A 12577-nucleotide genomic window follows, 5' to 3' on the forward strand; every position below is an offset into this window, starting at 1 on the left:
CAATCAAAACTTATGGCATGCCATTGTGTTTGAGTGAAATGTACATGCCGAGTTGGTGGTGGTAAAGAGCAGTGCCTATGTATGGAAGGGGAAGCAGGATTTGGACTAAAAAAAACCTCAATGTAGAAATTATAAACCACTTACTTGATAAAAGCCTCCATGATACACTTGCAAACCTCCACTCTGACGCTCTCTTTCTGGAACATATCCAGAAACGGCAGGAATTTCTCCTAAAACAAACAGACGCATACAATATTTGTTATAGTAAAGAGAATCTCTATAGAGCAAAAAATTTAATTTAAAAAAATTAATACCAATGAATAAGAACTTACCACAGAAAAAAGTACGGCGAAATCATGAAAATGAGCAATAACTTTAGTAATTATAGATTGAAGCTGGAAAGAAATAGGCAAAAGCATTAATTACAAAAAAGATAAAATGTTAATAACAAGGAAAAACATTTTGACTAACTTTTAGATTTTTTTTTTTTTTTAAAGGAAATTTCTCAATGTCCCCTTCTGTAATGTAACATATTTTGGTAAGAAAGGAACCAAAAGGACAAGCAAGACTCTAATAAATGCAACCAAGCCAAGTGGGGTCTAGACCTCACGGTACGGGAAGCTTACTTAGTCACTGTCACTGGACAACAAAGAACATTAATTTCCTATATACAGTAGCAGATGTAATAAATACACTTTGCTAAAAATGAAATTATTAGGAAATTATAGATGAGCATGTCTACATAAAGTGCTGTAAATTAATTTGTGCTACATAAATATTGAAAAACAAATTAGAGCTATGGAAGACTTACCTAGATAGCTCCTTTTCTTCGAGGTCCATAGGGTCCACAAGGATACCATCGGGAAATTATGGTTGGAGACCAGGCACCAAACAATTAACGCTTCAGCACCCAGAATGCCTCGGGGTCCTCCTCCATATATATATACCCCGCCCCTAGCCATAGGACTTCAGTTAAGTTAACAAGCCTCAAGGCAGGAGAAGGAAAGAGGACAAGGAAGAGCAATCGTACACCAGAAACACTGTTACACAAGATGAGGGAATCTGTCAGGTGCGTCAGGGTGGGTGCCCTGTGGACCCTATGAACCTCGAAGAAAAGGAGTTATCTAGGTAAGTCTACCATAACTCTAATTTTCTTCTTCAGGGTCCATAAGGATCCACAGGGATACCATGGGGATGTCCTAAAGCAGTTCCCCTAGGGTGGGGGATGCCCCTGAGCAGAAAGGAGAACTCATCCTCCCAAGGAAGCATCCTGAGAGGCAAAAGTATCTAAGAGGTAAAACCTAAAAAAAGTGTGGACAGTAGACCACGTGGCTGCCTTGCACAATTTTTTTTTTTTAAAGATATATTTATTAAAGATCCAAACAAAATACAGCAAAGAATGTCTACAAAGAGACAAACAATATTCACTGACAATATCAGAAAAAATACACAAAAATCTAAATTTCAGTGGTATAAATAAAGCTATTGGATACAATTTTAAATAATAAAAAGAGAGAGAAAGAGAAAAAAAGATAAAAGGAGAAATTAGGGAGACAGCGTGGCTAGGACTGTCAAAGAAAAAAAAAAGGGGGGGGGGGAATTTAGAAAAAATTTAATAAATGGGGAACTAGCATTGAAGAAAGACAACCAGGGAGCCCAAACCTTATCAAAAGATTTGGAAGAGTGGTTAAGGATACTGGTCATATATTCCATTCTCTGAACCAACCAGATCCTATTGATAACTGAATGAAGGGAAGGAGGCGATAACTGCCTCCAGTCAGCAGCAAGCTGACAGGTAGCAGCTGAGAGAATGTGCCTGACTAATTTGTTTTGGTGGTGGGTGGCAGCCGGAAAAGGTAGAGTTAAAAGAAAAAATTTGGGATCCAAAGGGATCGGGATTTGAATAATTGAAATAATTAAATTTTTAATATCCAGCCAAAAGCCGGAGAGTTTTGGGCAGCTCCACCAAATATGGTAAAATGTACCTTCTGAGAGGCAACCACGCCAACATCTATCAGACGTGTCAGGAAACATTTTTTTAAGTCGGGAAGGGACCAAGTACCACCTATAAAGAATTTTATAGACGTTCTCTTTTATGCTCGCACAGATGGAACTGGAGTCTGCTCTCTCCCTAATCTCCTCCCAGTCATCAGGATTCAGGGTTTCACCCAGATCCCGCTCCCAGGCTAACTCATGTGGATCGCGCGTGAAATCTAAGGCCGTAGAAAGCTCTGAATATAGGGTCGATATCAGGCCAGCAGTAGAGGAATGGCGTAAACACAACATCTCAGTAGAAGTCAGAGGAAAGTGAACAAGGCGGTGTTTAACTGTGTTATGGAAATTTCGGAATTGTAAATATTGGAAAAAGTGTTTCGAGGGGATATTAAATTGAGACTGAAGTTCAGTAAATGAGGGAAAGGAGGTGTCACGAGTCAGATCATTGACATAACTAATACCAGCCGTTTGCCAGGGAAGAAAGGCTAACGGAGTCTTACCAGGAGGGAACTCTGGGCAATTAAACAGTGGAATGATTGGGGTGGGAGACGGAGAGAGGCCAAATTTGTGGGTAACTGTGTCCCATAATGACAGTGAATGAGAAATAATATGGTGATTACGAACTCTTTTCGGACGACGGGCTCTAGAGAGCCAAAGGAGGGAAGCAAGAGAAAGCAGTCCCATGGCCTCCGCCTCAATCTGAACCCAAATTCTATCAGAACTATTCCATAAGATACATTGAGCGAGCTGAGCAGCAAAATAATAATGTTTAAAATTAGGAATACCTAGACCACCAGCCCGAGATGATCTCTGGAGAGTCAGAGACGTACCCGTGGACGTCTTCCTGACCAAATAAATGTATTTGTCTGGGATTGGAGATATTTAAAGACATAGGAAGGGACATGGATAGGGAGGGACTGGAAAAGGTAAAGAAGTCTAGGCAAGATATTCATTTTAATCGTATTAATACGACCTATCCAGGAGATGAAATGACGGGACCACGAAGCAAGGTCTGATTTGATTTTCGACAGAATGCGGGGAAAATTGGACTGGAAAAGTTGATGGTAACGTCTGGTTATAAAAATACCCAAGTACTTAATTTTTTGTAGATGCCATTTAAATGGGAATAAATGTTCCAGAGAGATTTTATCATTTTGTGGGACATAAAAATCAAGGACTTCCGTTTTATCCAAGTTAACCTTATAACCAGAAAAAAACCCGTATATTTCAAGTTCAGACAAAGTAGGGGGAAGTGAAGTAAGCGGGCTCGAGATGGACAACAGGATGTCATCCACGTATAAAGCCAATTTGTGCTCCGTGGATCCGACAGACACTCCGGATATATCTGAATTAGCACGAATTCTAGCAGCCAGGGGCTCTATTATAAGGGCAAAAATAAGTGGTGAGAGGGGGCAGCCCTGGCGAGTACCATTAGATATACTGAATGGGGTAGAAGTAGTGCCATTAGCAGAGATGGTGGCTGAGGGAGAGCGGTATAGGGCTGAAAGGAATTTGCCAGAGAAGCCCATCGACCCAAGGACACCAAACATGAACGGCCATGAAATTCTGTCAAAAGCCTTCTCGGCATCTAATGACATCAGTAATGAGGGAGTGTTGCCATCATGAATGGTGTGCATCAGGTCGATAGTCCTCCTGATATTGTCCGGGGCCTGACGTCCGGGAACGAAACCTACCTGGTCAGGATGTATTAGGGATGGTAAAAGGGGATTCAATCTAGTGGCCAATATTTTAGCATAAAGTTTTATATCTACATTGAGTAGGGAAATAGGGCGATAACTAGAGCAGAGTGAGGGGTCCTTCCCGGGTTTTGGTATCACCACAATATTTGCTTGTGTCGTGACAGAGTCAAAGGATTCACCTTCTAATAATTTATTAAAAGAATTTGTCAGATGGGGAATTAAAGTTTCGGCAAATTTTTTATAGTATTGAGCAGAGAAACCGTCGGGCTGCCTTGCACAAATGATCAGCAGAGGCACCCTGACTAAATGCCCACGATGGCCCTATAGGCAGAGTAGAATGTGCCGTCACCATGCTTGGGACAGGGAGATCAGTCCGTGTGTACACCTGAGAGACAGTCATGTGCAGAGTTTGTGCGCTCCACATAGATACGGAGAGCACGAACTACATCCAGGGAGGCTTCACCTACAGAAAGATCTGGAGCCTGAAAAGCTGGAACTACAATTTCTTCACTTACATGAAAACGGGACACTACCATAGGAAGGTAACCCTCCCTTGTACGAAGAACAGCTTTATCCTGGTGAAAAATCTAAAATGGAGAGCGACAAGAAAGCACTGCCAAATCAGAGACTCTGCAAGCAGAAGAAATAGCAAGAAAAAAAAAACTTCTGGGGAGGATGCTTCCTGAACGTGAGGGCATACCCCAGAGAGACCACTTCTCGGACCCAGGCATCGGTTGTTGTTTGACGCCAACAATCTGCAAATTGAAGAAGTCGGCCTCCCACCCTGGGATCCCCCAGGAGGCGGCCCGCCCCATCAGGCAGAGGGTTTGTGGTCCAGTTAAGAAGCTGGATATCTTGCCAGACTAGAACTATTAGTTTGTCCCCTTAATATTTTGCGAATACTAGAAGAACTGAAAAAGAAACTTGCCTAGACTTTACAGTTGCCGTAGTTGGCAGATCTGCTGACTTTGAAACTGCTAGAGTAGCTATTATTTTATCCAACTCTGCCCCAAAAAGTACATTTCCATAGAAAGGTAAAACTTCCAGCGCCTTCTTTCATCCTCTATCAGCTTTCCAGGATCTTAACCAAAGGGCCCTGCGTGCCACTATTGAAGCTGCTGATGCTTTAGAAGCTAAAATTCCAGCATCTACAGCAGCTCCTCCCAGATAGGAAGCCGCTTCCTGTATATGGGAGATATATATCATTATTCTTCAACAGCTTTGGCTACCCAGACTCCAACCATAGCTGGACAAGTAACCACTCCAGATGATGAAAAGATCGTCTTAAGGCATGCTTCAATCTTTTTATCCACAGAATCCTTCAGGGAAGATGCCGACGGAATAGGCACTGTAGCATTTCTGATCAAATGAGTCACATGAGCATCCACAGTAGGAGGTACCTACCGCTTAGTAAATACAGAAGCTGGTAAAGTATACAATGTTATTCTTTTATTCACATAAAAACATTTGTCAGGATTACCCTATGCCTCTGAATCCATATGTTGGGCAGACTGATAAAAAGCTAACTTGCACTTAGGCGTCTTAGTAACTACCGGTCTGCGATCAGCATTAGATGGCGCCATACACTGACTAGAATTGACATCAATATCCTTCCAAGAAAAATGCATAGGAGGTGCAAACATAGCATGCTGTGGTCACCCCATCCAAGGAGGCATCGTGGGAGCAGTCATACAATCCACAAACTGCTTCATTACCTGGGAAAAAGAGGCTACCCAAGAAGGCCCTTGTCCAGGAACATGTACACTGGGACTAGTGAGGTGGCTCTTTATGACAGACAGCACACAAACCATCCTTAATGTCCTGAGGGGACAAATAAGCCATACATGATTTACATGAAACCAACACAGAGGGCTTCCCCTCCTATATTCCATTATCTTTTGACATGTTTAGTAAAGGCAATACTTGCAATGTTATGTGACAGCCTTCACAAAATCTAAATGAAATGTGAAGTACTCAGGGAAAAACCTCCACTCCAAGAGGATGGAGAGAAAAAACAGTGATAGTTATAATAGGTAGACAGAAATAAAAGACATTGTCAATACAGCAGCTAGCAAACCACATACAATGCATATATAATAAAATTACAATCGACTCTAAATCAACTACACAAACACAAAGGAATGGTAGGATTATAGAACACTATATACCTAAACCAAGGGAGAGGTATACAGGGAGACTGACCCAAACCCTCCTGAGACCAACAGCTAAAGGGCGCACTGAGCGTGGACCGTGAGCGTCTCATACACGTGGAAGGTAGGCGGAGCAACCCAGATGCCCAAGACCCTTCGTAGGGATTGCGTCTGAGTCGGAGCTGCCGGGGAAGCGCCTACCTCCCCTAACCTGTGTTAACCAGCTGGGTATGCTGGCCTCGTGGCAGCAGAAGGGGTCTGCTGCTGATCCCCGTTGTCAGACGGTGGTGTAGTGAGAACTTGGACGATCCCAGGTCCTGACAGCAGTGGCTTCTGGCGAGTCTCTGACACCAGAAGCAATGACTGCCGAGCGCGATTCCCCATAAGCGAGGAATCTCCTTACCTGACAACGTCCGGTTGCAGTCTAGGTGGCAGCATTGCGGCTAGCAAGCTACGTCGCGACCCGAAAAAATTACCAGCCCAGTTACTGGTGTAGCGGCCCGGCAGAGGTAGATGGAGTCGCAGTATATGAGTCTTAATTCAGGCGCTTAGTAACATAAAATAAAGTAAAACATAAAAGATTAGGACTGCCAGAGCAGTCCCCTGTTACAAAGGTGCGTCTTGACCCTGCTGCACCAAACGAACAACTGAAGTCCTATAGCTAGGGGCAGGGTATATATGGAGGAGGACCCAGATGCATCCTGGGTGCTGAAGCTTTAAAGGTTTGGTGCTTGGTCTCCAACCATAATATCCCCATGATATCCCTGTGGATTACTATGGACCCTGAAGAAAAGGGTGTGGCTATATAGTCACAATGCATATCACTTCCACACCCATAGGTTTTCAGTCATTTCCCTTCAGATTTGTAGTCACATCACTGGTCTAGTGTGAGAATGCAAGTATCTGAAATACACCTTTCACACCAAAATCCTAGGTCTGACCTGGGATTTGGAACACTGTTCCAACATGGGTCAGACCCAGGACAGACCCCTTTCATACCGCAGCTCTGACCCAGGTTATTGCCAGGTTGGCGCAGTATCCACTTCACAAGGGTGCAATGGAACTGTTCTGCCGGCTCTTGGAGAGGATGTCATCTCCAAGCACTGGGGAACCCACCTATCCCTATGCTGTAAACGGGACCCTTTCACACTGAGCCGCACCCCGGGGAATAAGTTATATTTGTGTTTACAATGACCTGTAACACTTTAACTTCACTTCACTGATGCTCCTACGCAGCTTTTTGCAAATGTCAACAGTCATCAATGATAGGAAAGATTGTATTCTTCATACATTTAGATGAGAACTGAATTTTAGATACAGCATTTACACTCCGCACAGAGGGCCTTATCCAGCAGTGCATGCTAGTGCACTGCTGAACGCAGATTCAAGACGATCGGGAATCTACACAGGCTCCTGACCCATTCTGCGCATGTGCAGAATGGGTCTGCGATCCCGCACGCAGACTGGCAGCAGACTGTCAGTGATTGCTGTTTGCGGGCAGGAAGGGGGAGGCAACTGCTTCAGTTTCCCGAAACGGAGGTGTGCCTCCGCCATTTGTGGGGAGGGAAGAGACCAGGATCTCCGTCGGCCATGTGTCACCTTAGCCGTTTGATATTCCCGCAGAGTATCCGATGCTGCGTTGGACTATGCAGCTCGGATAAGTAATGCAGCAGGAGGCGTGATGCCAAATCTGCAAGGATCGCAATTGCAAAGCTGCCTGCGTGCATACATTATATCTATAGCCTGTGTGCAGCTTTGCAATTGCGATGCTTGCTGAATCAGGCCCAGAGAACAGACAGATAAATTAGCGCCAACCCATGGCGGATTTTACCTAGGGGCTGATCCCCAGTAAAATCGTCCGCTGGCAGTGGCTTCCATTAGAAGCGCCACCTACCAATCACACACAGGACAGGCAGTCCCAGGGGGAGGAGTCATCTTCCCCTAGGAGTACCAGTTGAGGCTGTGATTAACAGAGAGAGAGATCTTCCAATGGAAAGCCACTTCCCTGCTATAACGGAAGCCCTATCAGGCTAGTAGGAGCTGCAGCCAATGCAGTCCCAAGAATCTAATGTTTTGTGTATGAGCGGTGCCACGGCTGCTTGCGCCACTCCCAGTGCCTGTCAGATCCATTGTGCAGGTGCTGTGACCCAGTACTGTCTCCTCCTCTCCAGGCTGCAGTGCAGCATGCGTAGGGATGGCCATTGGGGTGCCCTTCATCGATGGTTGCCATAGATGGAAATTATGGACAGACCCATCAATGGTAAGAAACTATGCAATTGCAAACCATCGATGATTCCGGCCGACCGTGGCATATGGCTACTGGCTGACAGCTTAGTAGCTATGCGGTGCAAGTGAGGGAAAAGAAGAAAAAAAAAAAAAAACCACATTGGGTCCACAGCTACCATCGGTGGTGAGAAACTATTTGCATCTCTGTGATCGATGGTATCTACCATCGACCATCAGAGGGCAACCATTGGGCAGCCCCCCTCAAAAAAGAGTGTCGGAGCGGCCTGCTGGCGCCAGTACATGGCATTGTACTGTACCTTCATTCCATTAATAAAGATTTGTGTGACAAGAGCAGGGGCTGGTAAGGTATGAGACTCTCACTAGTGCCCACATATTAGTGATACAGCCACGCTTATGTTCTCCACACTGCTAGTAGGACCATACAATGCATGCTGAGTGGGTCGGTATTTTCCTATGATAAATGTTTGGTCAATAGTGTGAACACTATTAAAAAGAAAACAACCAACAAAAAAAAAAACGAAGGAATACCTGTGGATATGCTTCCTCAAATGCCCGATCTGGGGTCATATGCTTGATGACGTCAGCCAGGATAGTATTCACCTCCCTCTTCTGCAGATAGAGAACATAAGGTGAGTAAGTATCACGGCTGCGGCACTAGTTGCACAGGTATGTACCAGAGATGGAACACTAACAGAGATAATGTACCTGCTCTACATTGCTACCGGCCAAAAGAGTATTAGACCATGGGCTGCTGTAAGTTCTACAACTGATAACACCCACATCAGCATCTCCTTTCCTCACCTCTCCCCCTTCACCCTCTCACGGGTCTCCCCCTGCTCATCTGTCCCAGTGCTTCCTAAAGCTTAATATAACCAATACTGAATTTATGGTTATCCCCACTTCAAGTGTAGTTCCATCTCTCCCCCTAGGCTGTTGCCTTGGTGTCATCCTCGACTCCACTCCCCACATTCAGGCCATCTCTCAATCTTGCCACTTCCAGCTCTGGAACATCACCAGGTTCCATCCCTTCCTTACCACCAAACTTTCATCATCTAACGTTTAGACTACTGTAACCTCCTCCTCCACCGGTCTCACCTCTGCCCGCTTCAAGCTATTCCAGACAATGCTGCTCGTCTCATTTTTCCCTCATGCCGTACGGCGTACAGATGTGTCCTTACACATCTCTGCTGCAGTCGCGCTAAAAAGCCCCTCCCGACGCACCAGGTCCCGTGAGACTCTGCTAGCACCGGGCGTCTTTTTTGCCGAAAATGCATCTAAGTCGCATTGCGACGCGACTAGGACGTACCAGCAGCCTGTGCTGATTAATTTGATATTCTGCACTTAAAAACCTGTGTGCGCTGCTGAATGAGGCCCTTAGTAGACATAAGGATCTGATTCTGAATCACACGCTATGCTGATGTCAGATGTAGTTGAACGATTTTTATTTGTTACTGCGCATGCGTCTAAGTCACACCGTGCATGCATCCCGATTTTGTCTGTACAGAGTCGCAGTTGCGATTTCAGACGCACGCACGGAGACGTGTACTGAAATTGTATTGGGTGTTCCTGGGCGAGACAGGGAGGTGGCTAAGCAGACACACAGAGATGGTCTGTCTTATGGGTGTGTTATGGGAGCGTCATTGAAGGGTTTGCGTTCACAGACACTTAATCGCTCACACTGAAGGCTATACGCAGCCGGAGAATGTGCACCTGCCATAGGGCTGGTACAGGTTTCAATGATGTGACCAATGGTGCCTTTAAAGGCTCAAAAACCAGTATTACAGCGTGTATAGATGCTGACAGTGGGAGTTTCAGTCCCTGCACATTCAGACGCACGGGTGCACACCAGGCTTTGTAACGCCATTTGCAAAAATTCGCAGAAAGGTAGCCGGCAAAGGACAAGGACGCAGTTAAATCAGGCCCTAGATGAGGGAGAATACAAGATCATATCAAGGAAGACAACCCCTTGTATTAGTAACCTTTATTGGATACAAGCAATATAGACTATACAAGGTCATTCCACTGCTCACCGTAAAATGTCTGCAAGTGTATTCAACCCAGACTTCAGCGCAACTGATGTAATCCTACAACCAAACAACAGAGTTTAGTATTTTCTAACATACATAACACAGAGAAGAATAAATGATTCTGCTCTGCTAGGGCCACAACAGTATTGTACCTTACATAATATTTACAGCAGAGACAAAGAGGTAGCAAAACATTTACAGAAGTTTATTAGTTCAACATACATGTTCCTGCCTGACCCACAAAGCTGCTTCAAGTGCTGCATATTATCTACTAGAATCGTTGATTTTTATTTAAAAAACATAAACTGTGATTTTCAATTGAGTGAAGTAAATCTGTGATATTCCCGGTATTTCCAGCCTTGTCTCACCCACCCACTTATACTGTCCCGTAATGATGGTGTTTGCAATTTGAATATCTTGGTTTTATGATCACCCATGATGTGACTCAGTACATCTCCCTGAATGTTCAACCCAAATTGATTTCCTTAAAAAGAACTCTCATCTCCTGCTAAGGCTCCCTTTGTGGGTTATGGGAAGGGTGAATCTGGTAAAGATGGTTGTTCAGCCCAAATAGCTCTATGTTCTACAATATCCGGTTTATCTTCCCCTTCTCTGTTCACAAAGATTGTAAGATCTGATATTTCTTGTGTGGGCTAGTAGGCATCCCTGCATTGTGTATAAGACTCTGTGTAGACCTCATGGTGAAGGTGGGATGGCACTTCCAGATATGAGATTATTGTCTGGTTGCGCAATTAGTACAATTAGGGGACTGGGTGGTCGGGATGGACTGTGGGGATGCTCACTGGGCGCTACTCCAGCAGACTGGTTCTTCTTTCACTCCATTGCAGTCTGTACTTGCGGAGTCTCATCTATCAGGCTGTCATCCTCCCAGTTTGGTTCAGGCAAGAAAGGTATAGCTAATGGCATTTAAGATCCTTGGGACTGTTGGTTTATATCCTTGTCCTCCTTTATGGGGGAATAATGTCTTTTCTGAATTGGTTGGTCTAGAGGAGAGCTCTCTCTGGTTATCTTCTCTGTCTCCAGTCATATCTATTGTGCGGGACTTTGTGCTCCTTTATACAGTTTAGTACTGATTTTGGTCTCCTACGGTCTATGGTCTATTGGTTTCTGCAGCTCAGGCATGTGTTGTGTACACAGTAGAAGGGAGCGTCCCTGCTTTTGTGGAGTAACCTTTGCACACCCAGATACATAATCTCCCTTTTAAAAAAACACATTTCATAAACTTATTCCTCCTTAATGTCAACTATGGGTATGGGTGGAGTGCAGGTCTTCATATCTAAATGATAGATGATTTGGGTTTAGTTTTAATTTTGTTGATGAAAATTTTGACTAGAAGTAACCGATTACATTTTTTTGAGGACTAAATTGTAACAATAACGATAATATAAACGTTTTAATAACAAAAATGACTACTACATTTGTGTTCAAATGTAAATAAACGACTAAGATTAGATTTCAAATCCTTGTCAAAATTAACACTGGTTATTACATACACTACTTTCTATTTTTGAAGTAGGGTTATTTAAAATTGTTAAAGAACAGATTTGTGTTCTAGATATTTGTAGAAAACAATATGACCTGTGAAGGAAATAGGATTGTGTATTGCACTTTTTCTAACTAACTTAAGACATTAATTTGTATATGATATATGGGAGAAGGAGAACTACAGTAAGTCAGTATGTAACACAATCTCAGCCTACTGAGCCTAGATTACCAAACACATAGTTAAAGGTGGGGAGTGTGGCTTGGCCAAGTATGAAGTGAGCAGCAGCTTGTTGAAGCTCCCGCTATTTATCCTTCAATTATCCTGTTTCCCCGGTGGTCCAGGGCTGTAACTTCCATTTTGGCAGCAATCGGTGCTCGGTGACTATTCTTACAAGCAGAGGCGGATCGACTGTGAAACTAATGAAACTTACGCTTCAGGGCCCCTTCCCTGAAGCAAATTTATTTTTAATGAGTCCATATTTCAACAAAACGAATGGAGTGTGTGTTATTGGGTTGAAGTACTTAATATTGACCTTAGAATATGCTCTACAGTAGTGCATGTAGGCAGGGTTTCTGAGTACCTAGAACCCCCCTGATCAGTACTGGTCGGCAGACACTATCTACAGCTCTGACCAGAGGATGGCTCTCATCAGCCGGCCAGGCGCAGAATTGAGAGCTGCTGTCAGTGTCACTGCTGAGTGCAGTACCGCCAGGTGCCACTAGATGCACCCATCTCCATTTGTGCTGTGCCATCTGCCACAAGCCGGTCCTGCAGTGCTGACCACAAAATTAAAGCTGAGCGAACTGAGGGATGGCATGCAGTTCAGAGGCGGGAGCACGCAGCGTGGGGGAGATACCTGACTCAGGGGGGTTCCAGAGATCCCACTCAGGAGGATCAATAGCTGGGATCCTACAGAGGAAGTGAGGAAGTTTTGGTTTTGTATGTGATCTA

General features: G+C 44.4%; 1 protein-coding gene across 1 annotated transcript in view; it reads right to left on the bottom strand.

Moving 5' to 3' along the window:
- The window catches only part of VPS35L (VPS35 endosomal protein sorting factor like), a 102748-nt gene that overhangs the window by 47372 nt on the left and 42799 nt on the right, over window positions 1-12577 (bottom strand). The window contains exons 18-21 of the mRNA XM_088451936.1: window positions 10123-10176; window positions 8621-8701; window positions 333-395; window positions 145-230 (exon numbers count right to left, since the gene is read on the bottom strand). Coding sequence (XP_088308062.1) covers window positions 145-230; window positions 333-395; window positions 8621-8701; window positions 10123-10176 — 284 coding nt within the window. The remainder of the gene's footprint in view (window positions 1-144; window positions 231-332; window positions 396-8620; window positions 8702-10122; window positions 10177-12577) is intronic.

Source organism: Taudactylus pleione, unplaced genomic scaffold (assembly GCF_031769625.1).
Source record: "Taudactylus pleione unplaced genomic scaffold, aTauple2 ptg000032l, whole genome shotgun sequence".
NCBI classification, from domain to species: Eukaryota; Metazoa; Chordata; class Amphibia; order Anura; family Myobatrachidae; genus Taudactylus; species Taudactylus pleione.